The 26,508-nt window shown below is 48.0% G+C and overlaps 1 protein-coding gene and 1 long non-coding RNA gene across 3 annotated transcripts; both read right to left on the reverse strand.

Moving 5' to 3' along the window:
* Positions 1-6,912: 6,912 nt before the first annotated feature.
* LOC140848658 (uncharacterized) lies at positions 6,913-10,141 on the reverse strand. The gene is made up of 3 exons (XR_012129753.1): positions 9,930-10,141; positions 8,614-8,695; positions 6,913-7,089 (listed from the first exon to the last, which is right to left on the reverse strand). It is a non-coding gene; the product is annotated as an uncharacterized lncRNA (long non-coding RNA).
* Positions 10,142-16,410: 6,269 nt separating this feature from the next.
* On the reverse strand, positions 16,411-19,937 carry IFI6 (interferon alpha inducible protein 6). Of its 2 annotated transcripts, none has more exons than XM_017640405.3 (5): positions 19,787-19,937; positions 18,388-18,486; positions 17,977-18,051; positions 17,734-17,895; positions 16,411-16,631 (listed from the first exon to the last, which is right to left on the reverse strand). In XM_017640405.3, the coding sequence occupies exons 2-5, from the start codon at positions 18,452-18,454 to the stop codon at positions 16,522-16,524; spliced, it is 414 nt and encodes a 137-aa protein (XP_017495894.3). In that variant the 5' UTR covers positions 18,455-18,486; positions 19,787-19,937; the 3' UTR covers positions 16,411-16,521. The 2 variants fall into 2 exon arrangements, with proteins under 2 accessions (XP_017495894.3, XP_017495895.3); XM_017640406.3 differs by having other exon boundaries at positions 19,769-19,880.
* Positions 19,938-26,508: the final 6,571 nt, after the last annotated feature.

Here is a 26,508-nt window from a genome sequence, read left to right on the forward strand (position 1 = left end):
GAGGAAGCCAGTGGGCATCTTCATCTCACAGCCTCCTCCCACCAGGGGTGTTGACCCTCCCTTATGCTGATGTCCTGCAGGGAGCCGTGTGAGGCCCAGGAGGACCTGAGCACCCCAGGAGCTGGATGGGGTGCTAACAGCTGGTATACTCTAGGCAGGCCTGGGAGTTCATCTTTCCCTTGGGGCAGGACGGAGCATTACAGAGGAGCTGGGTATAAGCGTGGGCTGGGGTGTAACTGATGGGGCCCCGAGAACACTTTCAGCAGGGATGGAGAACTGTAGTGGGAGTGAGGGCTAGAGTACTAAAGTGGGGAGCAGAGTACTATGGGTGTGGGCGTATTTCAAGGGGCCTGGAGTATTCAAGTTGGAACACACATTTACAGGTGAGCCGGGAGTTTAACAGTGGGGTAAAGTTCCCCAGTAGGGGCTGGAATACTCAAGAGACTGCAGCGGTATATGGTGGGCAGAAGGTGACAGAGTATTATGGGGCGTGAGGAGGATCTAGAGTATTTTCAGGGAGGCTGGAATATTATAGAGAAAGCTGAAGTTTTCTGGGGGAGGCTGGATTATTTCAGAGGCAACCAGAGTACTTCAGAAGGAGCCAGAATCTTCTATAGAGTGGGCAGGAATATTTCAGAGGTGAATGATAATGGTGGTGGGGATGGTGAATGGCCTTGGTGGCTGTCTAAGGATTCTAGGGGTCCCTGGGAGTCCAGTCTTATGCTCTCTTTTGACCCCCAAGGTAGGTCACCTCCAGTTCAGCCATGAGCAGTCCTTCAATATGGGTTATGAGGTAACTGTGGCCTTGGGGACCAATGTCCACTGGTGCCTCTAAGTCAATAGCACCAAGGAGAAGCCAGTCCTGGTGCAGCATCCTGTGAGCTCTGGGGCTTCCAGATAAGCACCAGGTCAACTTGGCCATCCCTCTGCCTCCCTTCCCTTCCTTGGCAGCCCTCTCCCAAGAGTGGGGCTCCCAGGTGAAGTAGGGAGCACTGCAGGGCACAGAGCTCTCTGCTTCCAGGGATCTCTGTGCAGTCTGCCTGCAATCCCTCTCACTTCAGTGGGGGACTTGCTTACTTCCTGGGCATGGGAGCCCTGTCTGTGTGAGGGAGCCTAGTTGGCCTCAGTGGTCCCTGGTATCTCCTGCAGCCTGTGAGCTCTGACACCCTTGGGGGCCAGGAGTGCTCGGTGCCAGAGAGGGTGTCAATAGGCAGTGGGTGGAAGAGTGTGTCACCTCTGCATGGCCTCAAGCCCCTCAGGGGACAAGTTCTGTTTTTTTCCACAACACATAGCTTTAGCTACCTACTGGGCTGTCACTTCGATGAGCACCACCTGGGCTAGGCCCGCTTCTCCAGCCGCTGTCCAGATGACACATTCTACCTTCCAAAGGGTGAGTGGCTCCAGCAGCTTACTCAACATAGGACAGAGCCCCAGACACCCTCCCTGCCAGGCACCAACCCCGCTACCTCCTGTGTCCACACCTCAGCCGCACTGTGCAATGAGGTGGCACAATGCTGTGGTTTCTCACACAGTGTCAGGCTTGAGGCCGCTATCTCCCCTCGCTAACTGGGCGTGTCTCCATCAGACTGGAGGCTGTCCCCTCACCCCCCAGCAGACTGAGCCTCCCTGGGAATGGGGAGACCCTGGAAGGGGGGCTCCCAGCAGTTCCCCAGGCCTTATCAGTACGGGAGGAGGGAAACACAAACACTGTCTCTGAGACAGCTGGGTCAGCCAGGTCTGTGTCCAGGCCTGGTGTCTCTACCAGATGAGGGAAAGAAGGAAGGGAGAGAAAACCCTCTTTATTGAGTACCTACTGTGTGCCAGGCCCTGTTGTAGACATTTTATATGTGTTATCTCTCTGTGAAGTAGAGTCACTCTTCCTGTTATAGGGATAGGGAAGCTGAGGCTGGAGAGCTCCAGAGACTTGCCCAAGGTCACATAGCTAGTGATTGAATGAAAAAGCTGGGTTTGGCCCAAGGTCTACCTGAATTAACACTGCCTTCTCTCCATAACCCTGACATAGGCCTCTGAACAATCCTTACTCCTCCATCTCCTGGCTGGGTGACCTTGAACAAGTTGCTTAAACTCCTTAAGCCACAGTCTCCTCATCTGTAAAGTGGGTACATAATAAAATCTGTTATATGGTAAACTAAGATGATGCATATGAAGTGCCTGTTGTATTATTGTGCACAGGAAATGTTAGATAATACCAATGTTTAGAATCAATGGAAGAGACATAGCCTTGCCCCCAGTTTGAAGGAAGACACAAAGTTCTGCCTCGGGGAATCCCACAGTTTGAAGGAGAGGTTAAGCAAAGTGGCAGAATCACTCCACTTATAACTTTACCAGGTCCAGGGAAAAGGGGAAGCCATTAAGGAATGGACCACAGGCTAGCGAGTAGGAATGGTTAATTCTGAAAGACTTTCCGGTAAGGTCGATCTCATCATCCCTATTTTACAGGTGGGGAAACTGAGGCCCAGGGAAGCGGAGTTACTTGTCTAAGAATGTAATGACTCAATTGCTGAGCAGGATGAAGTCCATCCAGTCCCCTCTGGCGATATCCCACCTTGGGCCAGAGGGGACTGGATGGACTTCATCCTGCTCAGCAATTGAACATTACTGCCGCCCCACCCACCCACCGCAGATGTGCCCTGCATGCAAGTCCTCAGCCTGAGGTGCAGCACCAGGTCCTGGTGAATCCATGGCAGCCCATGGCAAGGAATGGGTCTTCAGCCTCTTCAGGCACCATGGCTACAAGCACAGGAGGAGCCTCAGCAGCAAGAAGGACCTTACAGCTTCCAGGTCCAGGTCCTTCTTGCTGTAGGAGAAATTCCTCCACAACCTTGGTGGGCTGGGGCTGGCACTGTTCCCACCCAAGGGTTTCAACACCTTGAGTTTGCCATCTGTCTTCTTCCTGCATCCTTACCACCACCTGCCACCTAATGTGATGATCCCCACTGCTGAGAGGAGGAAACTGAGGTTCAGAGTGGGAGAGGGCTTGCTCAAGGTCACACTGGGAGGACCTGGCAGAGACAAGACTGGAAGGCAGGGCCTGCTCGCTCCACCCCATGTTCTTACACCTGCCCTGCCTTATTATTGGATATCAGTGCACATCTTGACTCCTGTCTTATCCCTGGCAGGACCAGAGAGGATGTGCTTTCCCCAAGGTCACCCAGCAGAGCACCAGGAAGCCCCACCTTGCCTCCAAGTACCCTGTTGCTTGTGCTTTATTTTATAAATATTTTTCTATATCTGCCTGCTCCCCACCCCAACTCCATACCCTTTAGGACAGGGCCCAGAGATGACATCTCTGAGTGTTGATTAAATCAGAAAACAACATGTATGCTGAGTATTTACAATGAGCCAAGTATGCTAAGGGATTTATATACATTCATTCATTTAATCTTTATAATAATGACCATGTAAATAGGGTGCTATTAGCTCCAGTTTACAGATGGGGAAATCTAGATGAGGAAAGGGAAGAGCTGGGATTCTGGCACATAGTAGGTGTTCCTGACTTTCACTCTGAAAGGCTGAATGAATGGATGAGTGAATTAAGAAGGGGGAGGTAGAAGTGAGATGGTCAAGGTCACAGGTGTCATCCCTCATCCAGGTTCATTCACTGCCACAGCTGTCTCCACCACACCTGGTGCCTGGCCCCCAACCACCTGATGGACCACAGTTCTGGAGAGCTGGCAGCCTGCTGGCAGGGCCTGCTGAAATCCTCAGAGCTGAAGAAGGAGTAATTTTTCCTGCCAAGCAGCTGGCCAGTATGACTTTGCGTGAAAGCCTGGCCTGGAATCTCTGTGATGAAAGCCCACACCCAAATCCCAGACAGCCAGCAAACGATTATAGGAAAAGATGATGGAATAATCTTCCCAGCAGCTCTCAGAGATGCTAGGCAACTAAAAGGAAACTCGTTCTTTATTGTAGCAGGAATGCTTTCAGTTAGACTTCAGGAGGGACTTACTGACAGAGATGGGGAAAGAGCCTGGAGTTCCTCACTAGAGACAGGAAAGGATGCAGTGATCCCTGTGGGTAGCTCCACAGGTTGAGCCCTGGGAAAGGAGGGAACCACAGGGAGGCAGAACCACAGTTTCCATAGTTCCTGTATGGGGGATCCACTGTCCATCGGAGGAGACACATCACCCCCCCAGGTCAACAGTCGAATGTAAAGGCCACTTGGAGAGGAGAGAGTGGAGATGGGAGAGAAAGGGGGCCCTGAGAGAAGGAGCCAATATGGTCGCATGGGAGGTATTCCTGGGCGGGGCGCGAGTGGTCCTTGGGTAAAAAGAGTGAAGATGTTCAAGGGAAAGCAAGGGAAAGGAAAGGAAGTGCAGAGAATAATAGGGAACCCTCTAGTGTGTACTAGGCACCATGCTTAGAACCTTACATAAGACATCTCATTTCATCCATTCATTCCATAAATATTTACTGAATATGTCATGTTCTGTGGAGAGGACAAAGGGTACAATTGTGGATAAGACATAAACATTCCCTCCCCTCTTGGAACTTAGAAGTGGGAAGAGACAATAGATATGGAATGTCAAGGGCAACACCTGCTGTGAAGAAAAGTAAATCTGCGAAGGGAACAGAGTATGGTGGCAAGTGGCAGTCAGGGCTTTTTTTTTTAGTAAGGGAAGGCCTCCCTGCAGAGGTAAGATTTAGCAGGCCCGCACCTGAATGGAATGAGGATGCAGCCAGTGCAAAGGCCCTGCAGTGTGGGCCTGTGCCTGGCAGGCTATAGGACTAGTGAGGCTGAAAGAGAGTAACTGTGGGGGAATGAACTGAGAGCTGGCAGAGGGATGCTCACATTCTGGTGGGCATCTGTCAGCCAAAGTAAGGGTATTTGATTTTGTTATACATCTGTTGGAGTATTTTGGGGCAGGAGAAGAATATAATTTGTGTTTTAAAATAATTTTTAACTTAATTTTAAAATAGATAATACACTTGTATTGTTCAAAAAGAAAAATATAGAAAAAGCTTGAAAAAGTCAAAGGTTCTGCAGTCTTGCTCCCATTTGTCCCTCACCTCTTGTTCCCTCCCTTCCACCAACTACATGTTAGTTTCTTGCTTATCATTCCAAGATTTCTTTACACAAACACGAGCATATGTTTAGTTAACATTTATATAGCACTTCCTATGTCAGATCTTATTCTAAATTACTTAAAATACTAACTCATTTAATCCTCATAACCCAAGCCTATGAATGAGATAAGTACTATTAGCTCTATATTATGGATGAAGAAACTAGGACACAGAGAGGTTAAATTACTTACCTAAGATTGCCCAGCTTCCAAGTACTGTATTAGTTTCCCAGGGCTTCCATAACAAATTACCAAAAACTGAGTGGCTTCAAATAACATAAATTTATTCTGTCACAGTTCTGCAGGCCAAAAGAGTCCAAAACTGAGGAGTCAGCAGGGTTTGTTGCTTTTATGGGTTCTAAGGAGGATTTTTTCCATGCCTCTCTTCTAGCTTCAGGTGTTCCTTGACTTACACATGCTGGGAGGACCTGGCAGAGGCAAGACTGGAAGGCAGGGCCTGCTAGCTCCACCCATGTCTTCACATGGCATTTTCTACTGCATGTCTGACTCTACATAAGGACATCAGTCATATCAGATTAATCTGATCAGGTGTGACCTTATCTTAACTTGATCTGCAAAGAACACTGCTTCCAAATAAGGTCACATCCACAGGTTCCAGCTGGATGCAAATTCTGTGAGACACTATAGCGTATAGTACCCAGTATAGTACCAAACATGTGTTTGAATTCAGTCTGGCTTTTGAATCTGTGTTCGTAATCACTGGTTCGCCTTCATTAAGATCATGAAGATTATATCTATATGTGAAATTCTCCCTTTTTCTTACACAAGGCGGACTATTACCTAGGCTGCTCTGCATCTTGCTTTTTAAACTTAATATTCCTCATAGAAGTTTCCCTTTCAGGACACAGAGAGCTCCCCCATTCTTTTCCGTAGTTGCATAGCATTTCATCTAATGGATAGACTGTGCTCTACCTAACCTAACCCTTTACTAATAGATAATTGAGCTGTTTCCAGGCTTTTGCTATTGCAAATGATGCTGCAGTGAATAACTTCGCACATTACTCACTTGTGTAAGTACCTCTGAAGGATAAGTTCCCCAAAGTAGGATATCTGCGTGCATTTATAATTTTGGTAGATTTTGCCAAAATGCCCTTCTGGGGACCTGTACCAATTTCTATTTGCATCTGTGAGAGTATACTATGAGAACATGTTTGAGAGTAGTTTCCTTACAAGAATGCCCATTGCATAAATGACTTTTTGGGGTTTTGCCAGACCCCCAAATAAATGGTATCCCAGTGTAGTTTACCTGATCTTCATTTCTTTCAAGTGAGTTTGAGCTTCTTTTCATAAGTTTAGAGGACATTTGGATTTACCCTTCTGGAAACTGTCAATTCATGTCCCCCCACTTCTATTAGGCTTTGTTGGTCCTTTTGATGAATTTCCAGGAATTCTTTATAGAGAGATGACCCTGTGTCTGTTACCTGAGTTACAAATATTTTCCTCCAGTTTGTTATTTGTCTTAAGACTTAAGTGTTTGCCATGCAAAAATTTTTTATTTTTACATAGTTGACTTTTTCAAGACTCTTCCCACTATGAGATTATAGATTCTCTTATGTTTTCCTCTGGAGCTTTTATGGTTTTATTTTGATTTTTTTTTAACATTTAAGCTTTGATCTCTTCAGAGTTCATCCTGGGACTCCACGTGAAGCACAGACCTAATTTTTTCCCCAGTTGGCCACCTAGTTGTCCTAACACTATTTATTTAAGACTCCATTCTCCAATTTGAGGTATCACCTTTACCAAATGCTTAATCTCTGTACCATTGGGTTTATTTCTGGATATTCCATTCTAGTCCATTGGTCTGTGCATCTCCCTGCACCCAAATTGAGTTGTTTTCATTATTGGGGTTTTCCATGTTCTCTGTAGTAGTAAGGTTAGAGTTTCCCTTTCTTTTTTCAGTTTGTGGGTGTTCTTTTCTTTTTCTCTTTTCTTTATTTTCTAGGGGTGGGGAACCTCAGGAGATCTCATGGGAGTTATACCTCTGTAGGGGAACAGACAATAAACAAATAATTACATGTCACCTGGCAGTGCCAAGAGAAAAAAAGCAGCTAAAAGGACAGAAGGCAAGTAAGAAGTAGTACTTAGATGAGCAGCCAGCAAAGGGCCCTGGATGAGGAGGAGACATCTGAGTGAAGGAAGGGAGGCCACGTGGTTACCTGGAGGAAGACCTTCCTAGCAGGACCAAGGGCAAATGCAAAGGCCTGAGGCAGGAGCAGGAGCAGGCTTGTTGAAAAACAGCCAGACAGCCAGTGCAGCTGGAATGGAGCGTTCAGAGGGGGTTGCGGGGGGCCATGAGGTAGATCATGCAGGCCTTGTGGGTCACAGCAAGGATGCTGGCTTTTCCTTTGAGACGAGGAGCCATAGGAGGGAGCCAAGCAGAAGAGTGACATGTTCTGACCGCCCTTTTAACAGGATGGCTCAGACCGCAGTATGGAAAGCAGACTGGGTGGGCGACGGCAGAGGCAGGAAGGGCGACAGGATTTGGGATGGGTGAGTGGATTGTGACTTGGTTTCCTTGGCTATCTCCCCCACTAAACTGTGAGCTTTGCCAGGACAGGCACTGAGCTTATTCACTGATATATGCACAGAGCAGGAACGGATAAACATTTGTGGGAGGAAGAGCAGAGGAAGGATAGCCCGACAGGCAGGAGAGGCAGAGGCCCCGGGGAACAGCTCTGCAAAGGCCACAGACGGTAGAGGGAGCCCATGTGATGAGATAGCCGGCTCCTCGGCAGGGCCTGAGGCGGAGAGGGGCTGACCTGGGGAAGCTGGGTGCCCCATCCTGGTGCCCACCCAACTCAGGGTCTATGACACCCATCAAGGACCAGGCTACGTGTAGTTTAGGCTGGAGTTTTGCTACCACAGGACCCTGCTCCTCAAGATGAGAAGATTCAAGGGTGAGGCAGCCTGAGAGACACAGCAGCTTTCCTGAATTCTGACACACTGGGTTCCTGGGAAGGGATAATTTGCTCCCTTTAGAGATGATAAATTGAGGCTCCAGGAAGTAAGAGAACTCACCAAGGTCACATAGCAAATAAGTAGCCCAGCTCAGTTTCAGGGACTTGGAGTCTCTAACACAGGTCCTTGGACACTGCCTAATTTTTTCTGGGTCTGTCTGCCATTTGGAGAAGTAACCAAGTACAGAAGGAAGGGATGACTCCTGGCATTCAGCCAGCCCTTAGGTGCAGGCCAGGCACAGCTGCCGAGGCCCCAGTGGGGGTGGGACCCAGTTGTGGGGAGCAGAAGCCATGGGACCCTTCCAGGACCTCATAATGCTTTGGGCAGAATGGGCCCAGGAGCAGGTCAGATAGACAAGAAGCACTGAGCTGTGGGGCAGAGAAAAGAGGTTTCATTTTGAAGTTCAGCTAGGCTTTCTCCCTGTGACCTTAGGTAAATAGGATCCATCCAGAAACCCCAGTTTGTGCATCAGCAAAATGGGAACAGAATCTCCTGCCTTACAGGATTGGTGTGGGGGTTGAATGAGGCAAAAGGTGTCCAGTCCTACCTGAGAGTGCTTCCTTCCTGGCCTCCTCCTACCCAGACTAGGTTTCTGGTGTCCCTGTCCCCAGTAGTTTGATCAGCTGATCCTAGATGAAGGGAAACATGGCTGTGATAGTGTCTCAAGTCCCAGGCCTACAAGTGGATCCTGGCTGGTGCTGATGACTGTGGGGCCTATCAGGGCCAGTTGAGCCTGCATGAGCCTCAGGACAGATGAGTGGACCTTGGTTCTATACCAAGAATTTCAGAGTACTCACTCACTCTGGGCCTCAGTTCCAGGGAATATCCTGATCTTTGGCTGGAGGTGGGCAAGAATTGGGGGCCTTCTAATGGACTCATGGAGTAGGCTGCTTCAAAAGCAGTAAGGTCCCTGCCTTTGAGATGTGTTAAGCAGAGACTGGAACAAGCACTGGGCAAGAATTCACTCATTCAACAGTCATTAAATAGTGGCAAGAAAGTGTGGATTTGATATGGTAGGGCTGGTCAAGGAACCCCTCCCCCCACTCCTGGGAGTAAATGACCTCTACACTGAAATTTGAAGGACAAGTATGAGTTAGGTAGGGAAGAGAGCAGCAGATGCAAAAGTTCAGAGGTAAGACAGGGCCCTAAATTTTCAAGGAGCTTAAAGTTCAGAATGGCTGGTGGATAGGGAGCAAGGACAGTGGCTAAGCTGGGTGAGGTCAGGTGTCACTCACTGGTCCTCAACTGAACAGGGACCCATCTTAGGGGTCAGGAGCCATAACGTCCCACCATGGTCAAGGATGAAGAATTATCCAGGCAAAAGTTGGGGCAGATGAACCATCTGTTCAAACACCTGGAAGATAGGAAAGAGGGCTAAAAACAGCCCTTGCTAGCTGGAGCCTGGCTGGGAGAGAGCGGAGGGGGCTTGGCTGAGACTAGAGACCCAGTGTGGCCTTTGTGGGTCTTGCTGAGTAGCCTGAAGGCCATAGGGAGCAACCAAAGGGTTTTATGCGTGGGAGTGACCCAACCTTAGTAGCACCATGGAGGAAGATTGTCTGAGACTCCTTTAAGGTCCCTGCAGACCCTAAGCCCTGAAGAACCTCTGCAGAGCCCAGACTTCTTAGCCACCTAAGGGAAAATGAGGAACCTCATTTGTCAGAGGAACCTCAGAAAAGTGACACCAGGAGGTGGGGTCTGGTCTTAGTCATTGCTGACTCAAGTCTTGGCTCCCAGGACCTCAGGGCTGGAAGGACAATTCTCTTACCCTATAGGATGGGGAAGTGAGGTCCCCAGAGGTTAATAGAAAATTGCTCCAGGCCAAATCAGTGGCAGGGTCAGGGTCATGGAGAAAGGAACTCGTACCTACTGAGCACCTTGTATGTGCCAGTCTAGTGCTGGGCACTTTATACATCACATCATTTAATGCAGATTCCGCGTCATTGTTCAGATAAACAGACTGAGGTACATAAGACGACTCTTGTTCCAGATCGTACAGAGCGAGGACTACAAACCATGTCTGCAGCTGCCTCATCCCGCAGCTCTTTTGGGTCTGAGTTTGCGGAGCGGTGGGGAGGCGGGGGCGGGGAGGCGGGGAGAAGAGGCGGAGCGTATCCACGGGAGTAAAAGGGGAGGGCGGGGCTATGTTTCTGGGACTTTCCTTGCTGAAGTCAGAGGCCCGAAATAGCCGTGCTTTTGAGGCTCTGCCACACTACCCCGCCCGCCGCGCGGCGTGGTCTAGCCGCAGCGCGCGTCCCCTCCGCGGTCCCCTCTCCCCGCAGAATGGCGTGAGCCTCTCTAAATGATAGGCGTTCCGTGAGCCTGATCCCGGGCAACCCAGACGCGTGGAAGCAGGCGCTGCTGCGGCACGGCCTAGCGGCCGTCTGCAGGAACATCTCCCCGCGCGCCTTCGGCTTCCACTCCCACGGCGCCCGCGGCGACCGAGAGCGAGCAAAGGGTGGACGCAGCGCCCGGCGGCCGCCAATCAGGAAGCAGAGGCTGACTCCGGGCACGCCTCCCTCTGTGGCATCCCGCCACCAGCCCCGGAAACTCCGCCCAGTGGCCTTGCCTGGGAAAGGCCATGGGGATCAATGGGTGGGAGCTCTTCAAAGGTGCGAATAACTCCTAGGGGAATGGTGCACATTGTAACTGCCATGAGAAGTACAGGCAGGGTGAATAATAGGCTCCTAGTTTTAAAATGTATTTATTCACTTAATCACTTCTCATCCACTCATCCACCTGTCCATCAATCTGACTGTCTATCCACTCAACCAAAGCTCTGGGCGCTTCCTGTGTGCCAGGTGCTGAGCAGGGTGCTGGTGATAAACAGTGATGATCCTGTGCTTGTCTCAGGAAGCTCAGAGTCTGGTGAGGACGTCCGACAGTAACAAATTCTTATACCAATCATACTTTTATTACAACCATGATCAATTCTGGGAACATAAGGTACAGGTTGTTGGAATAACAGACTGTTTAATTTAGACTGGGGGCTCAGGTCTCTGGAGGAGTTACATTCGAACCGACTCCTGGAACAACACAAGTGTCCCAGGCAGTGGGAAGAGCTCGTGAAAAGACATTGAGATTGGCAGGCACTTGGAGGGTTCTTAGAAGCAAAAGAAGCCAGGATGGCTGGAAAAAAGTTGGGGGAGGGAAGAAAGGTGAGCTAAGACTCAGGAGGTTTAGAGAAACAGATTTTCCAGGACCTTGGAATCAGGCCAGAGTAAGGAAGTGGAATTTTATCTTAAGTGTGATGGGTGGCCACTGGGGGGCTTTTGGGGAGGGGCGGCATGTTATTTAATCTACTTTGTTTTAATACCTTCCTGGCTCTGTGTGAAAAATTGACAAGAGTGGACACAGGGGTCAAGAGTGGACACAAGGAGACAGATTAGGATCTTGTAGGTATCCTCTAAGCCTGAGTATAGGGAGCTAGATGATAAGAGGGTCATGTGGGTGGTGAGTTGTGAACAGACTCAAATAGAAGATAAAATATTTGGGCTGGCTGGTTGCTGGATTGAATGTAGGGGATGGGTGAGCCAGAGGGAGCTTAAATTCCTTTATTGGAGAATTATTTATGAAGTCCCTTCTGGGTGCCGGGCATTGTTCTAGAGATGTCTGGGTTCAAATCCTGGCCCCGTTACTTGCTAGTTGTTCACCTTAGGAAAATTATTTAACCTCTGTCTGACTTGATTTCTTCATCTGTAAAATGAGAATCTGAATAATACCTAAGAGGATTGTTGTAAGGAGTGAATGAATTAATATATGTAAAACCTTGGATCTGAGTGCTTGGGACTGGGTTCTGAGGCTGAGTACCTGGGCTTGGGTGTTTGGGGCTGGGCAGTTGAGCCTGCTTCTTGGAGTAACCAAGGCTCCATTTCTTTACTGGCCTCCTACAAATAAGCCTGCCCCTAACCTGACTCTCCTTTCTGTGGCTTCACAGCACAAGGGAAGTGAGGCTGTCTGCACTGTCTGTTCCATGGAGACCCCAGAGGGAAGGGAAATAGAAAGCAGCTGTGAGCCTGTTTATGGGGCCTTCCTGGGGCCCTGTCCCTTCCCCTAAACCAGAAAGCCCGTGCCCCCTAATCTTCTGCCCTCCCCCACAGCCATCTGCTTAAAGGAAGTGGCTCTTCAGTTCTTCACAGGAAGCCACAGGCCACCTCTGCATCACCTCCCTCTAGCTACTGCTGACCCAGGCCCTTTGCTGGCCCAGGTCCCCTTTAAGGCAGGGTCCAGGGATGCCCTGTTCCTGGCATCACCCTCTGCTGCCCAGCCAAAAAGAAATGTGTGTGGAGTGTTGCTTCATTTCCTTTAAATCCCTCTGGCTCAGGTCCAGGAGCACAGGCTGCATGCGGGCCTGGAGGTGAGACCTGATTTGCAGTAGGTCCTGAGCTCAGGAGTTTGGAGATCCCAGGATTGCTGGACTGAGGGCCTGGAAAGGAGAGCAGGGGGCAACCCTTCAGGGATCCTCAGAATTGACCCCTCCTGTGAGTTTCAGGAGCTCCTGCTGCAGAGGAGGGGAAGGGACTGATTCTTTTCATTCTCTAGCGTCCATGGTGGAGCCTGCCCCAGAGAGCAGTTGGTAATCCTGGAGCCACTCAGGGATGATGCAAGTTGATGATTTCAGGATGGGACTGTACTGCCACCTGGTGGCCACAGTAGCTCATAACACCATGAAATAGTGGTTAGGCCTGCCTGGAGAGAGTGAGTGGATTTCAAGGGCCTGGGGGCCAGGGAGGCCCTTAAAGAATAAAAGAAATCCCTAGATAAATGGGCTTTTGTAAAGAGCAAGATACCTCTACTTCAGCGCTTTGGAAAGATACTGTAGCTCTAGAGGAGTGTCCACCTCCTCCTCTCCTCCATTTCATAGACTTGCACACTGAGGTCCAGGGAGACATAATGAGGACTGAGCACCAAAATGTTGTCCATCAAGTCAGCCATGAAGATGGGATCTATTTTTGGATTTGTGTTAACGGGTGTGTTCCCAGATTGAGGAACTGCCCTGCTAGTTGCTTGTCCCCCTCTTATGTGACCAAACATGGTATCTCTCAGCACCATCACCCACCTTAGTCTCTGAAGTTGGTACCACAAGGTGGCTTTTGGCAACTTCCAAAAATAAAATCCACTTTTAGAGAGCCAGGATCTGGCAGGACCAAGGAAATTCTAAAGCATATGCTTCAGGTTTAGCAGTTTTAAAGCAGGAAGTGCCCTGGAGACTATGCTATCCAACCCTCCTGATTTTAAAAACAAGAAAGCTGGGACTCAGAGAGGGCAAGTAGCCTGCATGAGGTGCCCGTCCCACCCCACCCCAGCCCCTTCTCAGTGGAGCTGCACCAGGCTTCAATTCAGTTTTGTGTCTTTCTGAAGCCCATTGCCAAGAGGAGTTTTAAAGTGCATTAGCATCTCCTTGACGTGTTGTGTTAGTGAATTCTGGTCTCTGTTCTTCATTCTGCCTCATACTTTGTAGACAGGATGGATTGGTGAAGGCTGACAGGGCCAGGAGGGGTGAAAGGAGATGGGAGCAAGGAGGTGGTGACAGGGAGGGAGAAGGAAATTGTGAATGCTTTAAGGGGGGGTTCCTAGTTTGTGCCAGACCAACTAGTTTGTGCAATGTGGGCTCCCAAGAGGTAGGAATTGGTTCTCTTCCACTGGGGTACTGTCAGCACCTGGCACAGTGCCTGGCACAGAGAGCCCAGTAAATCTTTGCAGAATAAAAGCAAAAGTCACCCTGTGCAGGCAAGGGATCCTGTGGTAGACAGAGTAGCCCCTGAAAGTTGCCATTCAGCCTGAGAAGTGCTGAGGCCTCCGATGCGAAATGCTGGGGGCAGAGCCATTCATCTCTCTGACCTTGATGCTGTTCAAGCAAATAAGATACCAAGAGAATAAGTGGAGGATGTATGTTTCTGGGGGCAGGGTGCCCACCCCTGGGAGAGAAGAACAGGGTCTGTGAGCTCCCTGCCAAGTTAGATGATCTAATCCTGGTTAATATTTGGCTATTTCCTCTTTCCTTTATACAAGTCCTTATTCATAATAATGACTGACATTTCCTAAGTGCTTACTATGTGCCGAGCACCATGCTAAACTTTCCATTCATTACTTCATCTAATCTCAATGCAAAAGCCCCGTGTGGTAGATACTATCTATTATCATTCTCCTGTTCACAAAGGAGGAAACTGAGTCGCAGAGAAATGAAAGATCTTGTGCTAGGGCACACAGGTAGGAGATGGCTGGACAGGACTTGGACCTAGGTTAGTAAGACTCCCGGGGAAATTTCTAACTACTCTGCTCTACTGCCTTATTTGAAAATCTCCAGCGTCACTGTGGTAGAGAATGTTGAGGAAAAGGTTACAGGCTATATTTCCTTGGACCACAGTGTTGAAGGAAGTTCAGGCCTCCCTCCCGTAGGCCTACATGGTAGTGACAGTGGGTATATCAAGGGTCCCCCAGGGAAATGAGGGGAGGCCTACTCACTTCTTTGCATGAAGGTTAGGGAAGGTGAAGGCACAGGTAGTTGGGAGCCCAACCTCAGGTGCAATTGTACTCACATATGTTGAGCACCTACTGTGTACCAGGCCTGTGCTGGGCATTCGGAAGGAGATAAATTAAATTCTCCAACACCCTTCCTTAAGGAGCTGAGGGACACACACCTGTCTCTGAGATGTCAATGCTGTAGACAAACTGGGGTGCAATTAACAGGCCTCCGTAGAGTGTGATACTTGAGACCCTACATCCCTCCTTGGGCAGAATTCTACTCTTTCTGCCCTTGCATGGCTGGCCCTGGCTGAAGCAGGACTCTGCTGAGGCCCTACGGCGAGGATCAGCTCAGGGGCTCAGCTACTACTCTAGGACATTAGCCATGGAGACAGTGTTTGAGGGGCTGATGGTGCCTCTATCACCTGGGCTCCTCCTCCACAAACAGTGCTTCTCAGAGGGCCTGGGGCAAACCTGCAGAGGCCAGCCAGCTGAATCACTTTAGAGGCAGTAGACCTGAGGGCAGGAGTAAGCAGATGGGACCTCTTACTCCCCCACCCCCACGCACATTTGTAATGGGAGAATTTCTGGATTATAAGTGGGGCAGGGGCAGGGAGAGCTGCTGAGGGCAGCTGGCTTGGCCCTTTTGTAACAAGCTTTTGCAGCTCACATGTGGCCGCCTTCTAGATCTTCGCAGGAGGCTGGTCTGACATTGAGTCTGGTGTGCACACTCATAGACCAGAGCCACAGCACGATTGTCTTTCTCTTTTCACTGGTGCTGGAACCAGTCCTACCTTCGCTGCCATTTGATTTCCAGGACCTCTCTGTCCTTCCCCTGCCTAGGGCTAGGCACCCTGCTTGTGGATAAAGTGAAGGTTCCTGTGGCCAGGATTCTCACCTGGCCCTGGTTGGCTATCTCACTACACACGCGGGCAATGGGTTGTTATTGACTCTATATAAAGAGCCCTGCCCAGTGCTCTGGGAGACATGGTGGCACGGCTGGCTGCAAGGCCGCAGGAGAGCAGAGCAGAGGCTATAGTGGTGGCAGTGCCAAGGACAGAGACTGGGATGGCTGTGCGGGCAGAGAGGCCCAGAGGTAGAGACAGGCTTGCTGCACGCAGACTCACTCTGAGTGAACGGGATTCTAGTGATTGACCTGCCACCATGGGGATAAAGTTGGGTATAACCCTTTCACCCCAAGAACGTTCTATTGTCATTCCTTTAGTCACACTGAATCCATAGCGAACTTGCCCAGGGCTGAAACCCATTGGCAAGACACTGGTCCACAGGACAAACCTCCCAAATTTCAAATCTCCAAAAGGGTCTTCGCTTCCCACTCAGAAGGCATTTAGTCTTTGTAGGCAAACTGCCCTTCCTATTCCAGAGTTCTGAGGGAAGGGAGTCCTTGCTGAGCCCTCAGGAAGCTGCTGTTACACCCTTTCCTCACTGAAAAGGTCTGGCCTTATTCTCCCTCTGAAGCGGACCACTGTAGTGTTTCTGCAGAGAATGGAGATCTGGCTTCTCCATGTCTGCCTAATCAGAAAAGAATCTGGAAGCTTGTCTGAGACCAAACTGAACTCTGCCTCCCCAGGCACCCTATGAAACTGAGCCTCAGCATTCATGCTGTGAGCGGGAGCAGGAGGCTCTGCTGGGAAAGAGCCCAGAGGAGGGGCTGCCTGAGCGGGAGTATGAGCTTCAGAAGGACATTCCAGGCAGAGAGAACAGCTCGGGCCAAGGCCTGGAGACAAAGTCAGCTGGTTGTGTTCCAGGAGCCGTGGCTGGCTTCGGGGGGAAACAGGCTTGGGGTGTGTGGATAAGGCAGACCAGAGCCACATCCTGTTGGGCTTCACAAAGCAAGGGCGACTCACAGAAGGACAAAGTGTTTCTGAGAGAAGTTTATTCCATTTATTTACCTAGGTCGTTGATGACTGTAACAGAGAACTTTCTGGACTACAACTGGAAGGAGATCAAGGAGAAAGGAGGGAGTTCCTGGCTACTTCTCATCCTCCACCTCCTCCCTGCTGTTTTCAATGTGCTTGTGAACCGTGTAGCCCAGAAGGGCACCGATCTTGGCCATGACAGCACTGCCACCACCAGCAGCCCCTGAAAAGCAAACATAGCCAGGTCACTTGGGGCCCAAGCACCAGGCCTGGGAGTCCAAATGTCTGGAAACCATTGGTCAAGTCCAACCTCTTCATTTGCAGATAGAGAAGCAGAGACCCTGAGAGGGGACAGGACTTCTGCAAAGTGAATCCTATTCCCCCCAACAACTTGCCATCTCAAATCAGAGATGTGTTTCAGAGATGAAAAAGACAGAAATAACAGCTCATTCTCTCCATGTGTGCAGTGAACACTCCATGTTATTAATAATGCAAATAACAGCCATCTTTGTGCAGACCTCCCTGTGGGCACCAGAGGGTTCGAAACTAATATATTTCATCCTCATCACAACTCTGTGATGTGTGAGAGGATAATCATCTAGCACAGGACTGTGCCTAGCCTTGCCCTCACCCATCACCTCCCACTGCTGGGGTGTAGCCCGAGCTGGATCACCCCCTCTGTCCCCTCAGAGGAGCTCTGATCTTTTGGGCTTTGACATCCAGAAGTGAGAGAAGATGGAGGGTTCAGAAAGGCAGAGGGGCAGTTTGTCTCCAGGATTTTGGAGGCCTTGGAGAAAGAGAGAATGGGAGAGAGAGAGAGATGAGTGCACATTTTTAAGGGTAATTCTGAGCTCTGTATCTGTCCCCTTTGTGGTGCTCAAGACATACAAGTCAGGGCCAGGGTTGCTATGAGACTGAACTGGGTTACTTCACCACGTTTCCTTGCCCCTCTGGTCATCCTGAGATTGAGCAGATTCATAAACTGTTAAATTAAGGATGGTTATCCCTGCTAACAGAAGAGGAAACTGAGGCTTATCGTAATTTGGCCAAAGCATCAGTGAGGCATTGGCCTTACAGGCCAAAAGCAAGGAATCAGACTGAATGGGTTTGAATCCTGGCTCTGGTGCTAACTAGCTAACTAGGAGAATGAGTAAATTACATCATCCCCCCGTGCCTCGGTTTCCCCACTGCATGATGGGGATTGTAAGAACACCTACCTCATAGAGCCGAGTTAGCCTATGAAAAGTGCTCAGAACAGTAAAGAGCGGCACCTGACCCTGGTATGTGTTTCCCCCCAACCCCCAGGGCTCGGCCCTGCAACTCACCCACGCTCTGCAGTGTGGCCACCAATCCCCCGGCCGGCACGGCGCCCCCGTTCGCCACCGCCGACCAGCTCATCAGCGAGGCGGCCACCGAGTTGGCGGCAATGCCAGCGCTGGTGAAGCCCAGCACGGGCAACGCCACCGGCAACGCCGCAGCCATGAGCCCTGGAGGAAGAGGAGAGGGTGAGGGAGTGCCTGAGCAGGGGCTCGCCCCACCTTCCCGAGCTTTCCACCCTGCAGACTCACCTCCTCCAACCGCCATGTAGGTCAGCGTGCCCCAGAAGCTGGAGTCGCTATCTGATTTCTCCGAGTCTCTCTTGCCTGTTGGGAGAGAGGACAAAGCGGGGTGGGAGCAGGGCCCATTCTCAGTGCCTGATGCTCAGGCATCTCCACCCCCATTTCGGAGCACCTCGTTGAAGTTAAGAGACTTTTTCCAGGGTGCCGTGCCTGGCACGTAACTGGCACTGGATACATGTCGGTACAATGGAGGAATCTGACAGAGCTGGGATTCAACTCTGGGACTCTGGCTACAGCGACCCTGCCACGTCCATTGTAGTAGCTCCCTCCGTTCAGAGGCAAGCCTGGGTCTCTAAGCCAGGGATCCTGTAACACTCCCGGTCTTTATCCCGCCAGTACTCCCAGGCCCAGGCTCCTCACCTGCCACCCCGCCGCAGGCGAAGAGTAGCAGGTAGCACAGAAAGAGCGATACCCCCTTCTGCCACATGGTGGCGCCGCGCGCAGGCTTCGTCACTGATCCTGGGGATAGAAGAGGGGGAAGAGACGGTTCTCAACCCTTTTCGAGTCACCCACGGGGTTGTTTTCGCTAACGGTCCCAGGATGAGTCCATAAAAAGCAGCGAGGTGCTCTGTACTACTCGGGGCAGAAACGGCGGCGATGGTCCTGGTTCACCTGGCAGTGGCGAGAATTCAGCAAGAGAATGCTGCTCTGTTGGTGCGGTGCCGGGCACATGGTGCGCGCTCCTTGGATGTCTGCTGGTATCATTACTGTGGTCTCTGTTCTTGGCTTTGGCTGTGTGACCTTGGGCAGGATACTAGGGCCTTTTTGGTACTCATTTTAAGATGGGGGTATTATAGATCCTGTCAGGGTGGCTGTGAGTTTCGGAGCTGTTCACCACTATATCCCTAGTATTTAGAACAGTGACTGTCACATAGAATTTTCTAAAAAAATGGTTGTTGATAAACTTTCTCTTACAATGCACTAAATTATCTATAGGCACCAAACATTGGCCTCACATCAACTTCATTTTTCAGAAACAAAGCATAGAGGGGTAAAGGAGCTTGCCTAAGATCACACAGCAAATTGTGCTGCCTAGATACACACTCAAGACTGTTGGAATTCAAAACCCATTCTCTTTCCAGGACGCCACAAAATAGATAAGTACATATGTCCCCAAACTCACCTCTAATGTGATCTTTGTCAGCTCAATGCATTTTTCTTGAATTAAAAACAAATAACTTCCCATTTATCAAGCATCTACTCAGCACTTTATGGCACAAGGTCAATTTTATACCCATAACAACCCCATGAAGTAGGTACCATTGTTCTCAGCCATGTGTTGTAGATAAGAAAAATGAAGCTCAGAGAGGTTAACTAATATTTCCCAAACCACCCAGCCAGGATGTGGCAGGGTCGGGATTTAAACCCACAATTGATTGATGCCCCAACCCCCACTTTTAACAGCCACTCCAGGTCACTTTATCTATTAGTCACATTAGATCTACAATAAAGGGGTTTCAGAAATCCTCCAGTCCTTTGGGCAAATAAGGTAGCCTGATCTCCATTTTACAGAAGAGAAACTAAAGCCCAGAGGTGAAATGACAGGGTTAAAGCCACAGATGGCGACACAGCACCTGTAAGTCTCATGCCTCTTGGGTTTGGCACCCAACCCACTAAAAGCCCCAAACCACCCCAGACCAGCACTAAAAGGCACTCAGGGGTATTGCCTCCCTGAGGAGTGGGCATCTCGGCTTTGGGGTATAAGACTCAGGCAGCCAGCCCGGCAGCTTGACACCCATACCTCAGCTTCTGGCTTTACCTTGGAAGAGACCAAGAGGAGGAATCGTCCTTCGTAGAGCAGATAGATAACAGCTCTCAGGCTGAAGGCTGGAGTTTTATATTCACATTACGATTGCGCCGCCCTTCCCCAGGCAGCCAATCCCTGTCTGATTTTCCATTTCTTTTACTCTGCCGCAGTTTCGTTTCTCTTTTTCTCCAGCCCGCTCAGAGGCCGCACCTGTGCGCTGCCTACTGGCTGAAAAATGTAACCCAAGCCGGGGACTTCCGGAGCAGCCGAGGGTATTCAAAGCAGGTCACGCTAGAGTGGGATTCTGTTTCTGCGAATTTATGTCTAGAATCCGGATGAGGGACTTATTTTCTTTTGTGGCAGCTGACATGGGTCTTCTGCTTACCAGCTCGTGATTTTTTATAAATATAAAATTCGAGGATCACCCTGTCACCTGCCCATCCATCCCATCCTCATAATCAACTTGCCATAGATCCCTGCAGATCAAGATGCTCTCGCTGTCACTCTGGCCTGAGGCCCATGACTGAAATTATATTCATCTGGCTCTGGATATTCTCTGTCATTCTGAAATTCCAACATTACTATTTATATTGGGGATCCCAGTTCCATGACAGCGTTTCTTTTCTTTTTTAATTAAGATATCATTGATATACAATCTTATGAAGGTTTCACATGAGCAACATTGAGGTTTCAACATTCACCCATATTATCAAGTCCCCCCACCCCACCCCATTCATGGCAGCATTTCTTATCCTTAATCCCAGCCTACCAAAACAAGACACCACTGAGCTACTCAGAGTAGCTGGTGTCTCCTCTATCACTGAACTATTTATTACCTTAGTGAAGAGTGTCCCTTGGGCCATCCTAGAGAACATAGATAAGAGCTGAGTTCTTGGATCTTACATTCCCATCTCTCTGAACTCCCTGGATTCTTTTTAAATACTCTCCCATGAAGTTCTAGCATCTTGACCTTATTTATTGTAGGTCCTCATCCTGACTCATGGAACCATCCTTGTTTCTGTGTATTAAGGAAAACATCCTTAATAGTTTTATTAAGACCATATTTCATTTTTTTGTAGAGGAGTCTCAAACAATTGATTAAAAATATTAGTGTTACTTTCTGGATATTGGGTATTTGTGGTACCTGTCATTTTATAAAGGTGTAATTTTTTGTGATTTCTCATTCTAAATATTTACTGTCATAGCTAAATTCATATTCATAATTTTGCTCTTTTTTTAAAAATTGAACTATAGTTGACATACAATATTACATCAGTTTCAGGTGTAGTGATTTGATGTTTATATATATCACAAAACGATCATCATGGTAAGTTTGGTTACCATCTGCAACTATGCAAAGTTATTACAGTATCATTGACTCTATCTCCTATGCTGTACTTGACATCTCTGTGACTTACTAATTTTATAACTGGAAGTTTGTACCTCTTAATCCCCTTCACCTAGTTCTTCCATCCCCCTTCCCCCTCAGCAATGACCGGATTGTTCTCTGTATTTATGGGTTTGTTTCAGTTTTCTTTTGTTTATTGTTTTTTAGATTCCACATAATAGTGAAATCATACGGTATTTGTCTTTCTCTGTCTGAATTACTTCATTTTGCATAATACCCTCTAGGTTTAGCCATGTTGTTACAAATGGCAAGATTTCATTCTTTTTTATGGCTATTATTTTCTGGCTGAGTATATTATGTATATATATGCCAAATCTTCTCTATCTATTCATCTATTGATGGACACTTGGGTTTTTGCTCTTTTAAATAATGCTGCAGTGAACACAGGGGGTGCATATATCTTTTTGAATGAGTGTTTTTATTTTCTTCAAATAAATACCCAAAAGTGAAATTGCTAGCTTGTTTGGTAGTTCTATTTTTAATTTTCCAAGGAACCTCCATACTGTTTTCCACAGTGACTGTGCCACTTGACATTCCCACCAACAGCATCAGGGTTCTCTTTTCTCCGTATCTTTATCACACTTATTATTTCTTGTCTTTTTGCTAATGGCCATTCTGACAGGTGTAAGGTGATAATTTCATTGTGGTTTTGATTTGCATTTCCCTGATGAGCACTGAGGTTGAACATCTTTGCATATGTGTGTTGGCCATCGGTATGTCTTCTTTGGAAAAATGTCCATTCAAATCCTCTGCTCATTTTTAAATTGGATTGTTTGTTTTTTTTGGTGTTCAGTTGTATGAGTTCTTTATAAGTTTTGGATATTAACCCTTATCAGATATATCATTTGTGAATATCTTTTCTCATTCAGGAGGTTGCATTTTCATTTTGTTGATGGTTTCCTTTGCTGTGCAAAAACTTTTTAGTTTGTTGTAGCTCCAGTTGTTTATTGTTTCTTTTGTTGTCCTTGCCTGAGGAGACAGATCCAAGAAAATGTTGCTAAGACCCATGTTCAAGAGTTTACTGCCCATGTTTTATTTTAGGAATTTTATGGTTTCAGGTCTTACATTTAGAACTTAAATCCATTCTGAGTTTATTTTTGTATGTGATGTAAGAAAGTTATCCAGTTTTATTCTTTTGCATGTAGTTATAGTCAGACTGTATTTCAATTATTTATTGCTGAATAACAAACCATCCACAACTTAAAGGCTTAAAACAGTAGCAATTTATTATTTCTCACAATCTTTAAATCTGGGTTAGGCTTAGTTGGGTATTCATATGCTTCACGTGGTGTTTGCAGGAGGGGAAATGTCCATGATGTCCTTTGCATTTACATAAATGGCACCTCTGCGGGATGGATGGAACACCTGGGGGCTGGTCAAGCTCCTCTTTCTCATTATGGTGTCTCCACATGGCTAGCTTGTATTTCCTCACAGCATGAAGGTCTCCTTGTGGTTGGATTTTTGACATGGTGGCTGGCGTCCAAGAGGGAGAAAATGGAAGCTGCCAGTCTTCTTAAGGCTAAGTCTGGAGCTGGAACAATGTCACTTCTACTATATTCTGTTGGTTAATACAAATCACAAGGCCAGTCCAGATGCAAGGGGCTGGGGGAACATAGACTCCATCACTTGATGTGAAGAGTGGCATGTCCACAGAGGGAGGGAGTAATTGATTGTGACCATCTTTGGAAACACTCTGCCGGAGATCAGCCCCAGGCATCCTTGTGAGCATACTGAAGCCTTAGTTACTGGAGAGTGGTCCATGGTAACGTATTCCCTATTAGCCAGTCTCAATTCTGTCATGGTTACCCCCTTGCTGCAATGTCTAAAACCCCCAAGACTGATCTCACATATGTTAGCCAAGTCTTTCAATTCTTTTGATGTGTAGCTTATTTTTCACAGATCAGGACTTACATTTTTCCACTCAGGACTTGCTGGGAACTGACTCTGGTTATCTGAGGATGTGATGGGAGGGGGTCTGCAGGAGAACAAATGTCATCTTAGGGGGCATCTGCTTCATGTGAGATCATTGCATAGTCTCAAGGGAAGGGGAAACTGTTCTTTCTTGGAAAGAGGGCAAGGGCTGCTTCTGCCATCCAGGAGACTCAAGAGACTTCATGAGATAGTGATTCCTGGGTGTGTTTACTCTAGCCACCCTATCCCAGATCTCAGGGTCCTATTCTTTCCCTATCAGGACCTTGACGCTGACATAGCATATCTCCTGAAGCTGTACATTTAGAGTCCTTTGCAATTCTGTCACTTATGATCTGCCAGACCCTGGATATGGTTTTCTGCCAGTCTTTCCTAAATTCAAGCTTTAATAATTGTGATGCCAACTGAAGGCCAACGTTATTATCACGCCATTTACTACCAGCAGGGAGATACCCATTGCCTTCATATAGGTGAGAAACCCAACCACAACGTTGTACTCCAAAGGTCTGTTTTCTAGGACCTCTGCTGAAACTAAATGCCACCTATGTTTCTTAGAAAACAGTCTGAATCAAAGATTGCATGGTAATGCTCCTGGGGATAGCAATCCCCAAAGTGAGGAGAAAAGAACAGTAAAATAGAGAAGGAAGGACAGAAATCCAAGCTAGTACACTACTTGGCTAGTCAGAGCCCCACAAAAACCAAAGCCATTTCCTCAGCTACCCGGGACCTCTTCAAAGAGTCACGTGGAGCTGCTGTGTTGGAATAGTCCAGAGCAAGGAAGTAGAGTATTTTCCACTCACTACTATACAAGAAAGGGAATTCTGGGAAACATAGTACTAGCTCTAAATTGACATAATACACAGCCCACCATACCATGTAAGAAATTAAGATGGCTTGGTCCAGAGTGAGGAATTTATCTGTCAGCAATTTTTCACTGTCAGGTCTCATGGTCACCAATCGGATCTTAACAGTTTCACTTGGGAGTTGTGTTAATTTGTTCCACTGGGCTGTTGCTGGGTGAGCCAGAGCCTTCAGAAGTCCAACTGGGTCAGACATGAGTGTCAAAGATTCTGTGGTTCCGACTATCGCAGGCTGAGCTGAGTTCATGCCGAAGACTAGCACCTGCCTCCTGATGTTGCTGAGGCAGTTAGTGATGTTTAGAGATGAGGCAGGGGTATTGACTGCTGGGAGGCATTGAATCTGAGTCTGGTACAGTTAAAGACTTTGGTCTTTACTCAGAATGAGATGGGAGGCTATTTGAGCAGAGGAGTGACATGTCTGACAAGTTTTAACAGGTTCACTCTGGCTTCCCCAGGAGTGCAAGGACTGAAGCAAGGGGACCAGTTAGGAGTGAATTGCAATAATATAGGTGTATCAGTCAGGGTTCTATCAGAGAAGCAGACGCAGTAGGAGTGATATAGAATAAAGGCTTTATGATTGTATTTGACTGTATACAATTCCGGGTGGTTAAACAGTTTATGTTAGTATTGCTTGTGCACCTCATGTTGCGCTGGAAGTCAGCAAGGCTGTTCTGAAGGATCGGTGTTCTAAAAGATGGACATGGAGTGGTGGAGGGCAAGGTCAAACTGGAGCCCATGAAGATGAACTGGAACCCACAAGGACAAACTAGATCTCCTGTTGGTCTCTCCTTACCCACCAGCCTCCAATTTTGATGATAACTGCCAGGAGAAGCTGATGCCCTTTATCAACACTCACCTAGCCCAGGAGTTGGAGAAGCTGAATGGTAGAGATCCATGGGGTGCCAGAGGAGCTCTGGGCCAGCTACTGCCCTAACACCAGCAAGGAAAGCCAGCACATCATGAGCTGCAGCCACATCTAACCCTCTTCTAGTCTTCCAAGCATAAGCATGGCTATGGCTTCACTTCTGTCTTCCAAATCCTTTTTAAATCTCTCTCTGTGGCTAATTCTCACTCACCACTATACAAGAAAGGGAATTCTGGGAAACATAGTTCCAGCTCTAAGTTGACATAATACAAAGCCCACCTCACCACGGAAGAAATTAAGATGGCTTGAGCCAGAATATTGGCAACAGGGGTGTGAGAAATGCTTGGATTCTGGCAGTATCTTGAATATCCCTCACTATCTGTATCTATTTGGTTTCTGAGCTTGGATGGTAAATTCTGATGCCAGGATAGCATTTTCCCGTTGAGTTTGATGAGGGAGAAGCAAACAGGCCACTCACATATGCAGAGCCTACAACAAGGTATAAATGGAGGCCCACCTACCACATGTCTAAAATATTTAAAAATTCTAAACCAAGACAAAAACCTATTATTTAAAATATATTCCATCTCCCTATCTTAACAAACATAACTTCATAATGACAAAATGAAAAATATGTGTAAACCTATAGTTTTGTTTTTGTTTTTGTTTTTGCTATTATTAATGTATAATTACATGAGCAATATTATGGCTACTAGACTCCCTCCATTATCAAGTTCCCCCCACATACCCCATTACAGTCACTATCCATCAGTGTAGTAAGATGCTATAGAATCATTACTTGTCTTCCCTGTGTTATACTGCCTTCCCCATTTGTGGATAAAATGAGAGTTCCTGTGGCCAGGATTCTCACCAGGCTCTGGTTGACTAGCTCACTGCACACCTCTGGGCAATACATGGCTATTGACTCTATATAAAGAGCTCTGCCCAGTGCTCTGGGTGCAACAAGGTGGCAGGGCTGCAAGGCTGCAGGAGAGCAGAGCAGAGGCTGGAGTGGTGGCAGTGCCGAGGACAGAGGCCCAGAGGACGGCTGTGCAGGTAGAGAGGCCCAGAGGATGGCTACGCAGACAGAGGGGCCCCAGACGCAGAGACCAGCTTCCTGCATGCAGACTTGCTCTCAGTGAATGGAATTCTAGTGACTGACCTCCACCTGGAAATAAAGTTGGGTATAACCCTTTCACCCAAAGAATGTTTTGCTGTCAATTTCTTTGGTCACATTGAATCCATAGCAAACTTGTCCAGTGCTGAAACCCATTGGCAAGACACCATGTTGCCCCCCACTACATTATGTGTGCTAATCGTAATGCCCCCCTTTTCCCCTTATCCCTCCCTTCCCACCCAGCCTCCCCAGTCCCTGTCCCTTTGGTAACTGTTAGTCCATTCTTGGGTTCTGTGATTCTGCTGCTGTTTTGTTCCTTCAGTTTTTCTTTGTTCTTAAACTCCACAGATGAGTGAAATCTTTTGATACTTGTCTTTCTCTGCCTGGCTTATTTCACTGAGCATAATACCCTCTAGCTCCATCCATGTTGTTGCAAATGGTAGGATTTCTTTTCTTCTTATGGCTGAATAGTATTCCATTGTGTATATGTACCACATCTTCTTTATCCATTCATCTACTGATGGACACTTAGGTTGCTTCCATTTCTTGGCTATT

Source organism: Manis javanica, chromosome 4 (assembly GCF_040802235.1).
Source record: "Manis javanica isolate MJ-LG chromosome 4, MJ_LKY, whole genome shotgun sequence".
NCBI lineage: Eukaryota > Metazoa > Chordata > Mammalia > Pholidota > Manidae > Manis > Manis javanica.

What these genes read in the sequence shown, in the direction of transcription:
- IFI6 (XM_017640405.3), bottom strand. Translation starts at nt 18,454, where the DNA reads ATGTGGCAGAAGGGGGTATCGCTCTTTCTGTGCTACCTGCTACTCTTC. An exon ending in CGCCTGCGGCGGGGTGGCAG is followed by an intron (nt 18,052 to 18,387) that starts GTGAGGAGCCTG and finishes CTCTCCCAACAG; the next exon opens with GCAAGAGAGACTCGGAGAAA. An exon ending in GGCCACACTGCAGAGCGTGG is followed by an intron (nt 16,632 to 17,733) that starts GTGAGTTGCAGG and finishes TTTGCTTTTCAG; the next exon opens with GGGCTGCTGGTGGTGGCAGT.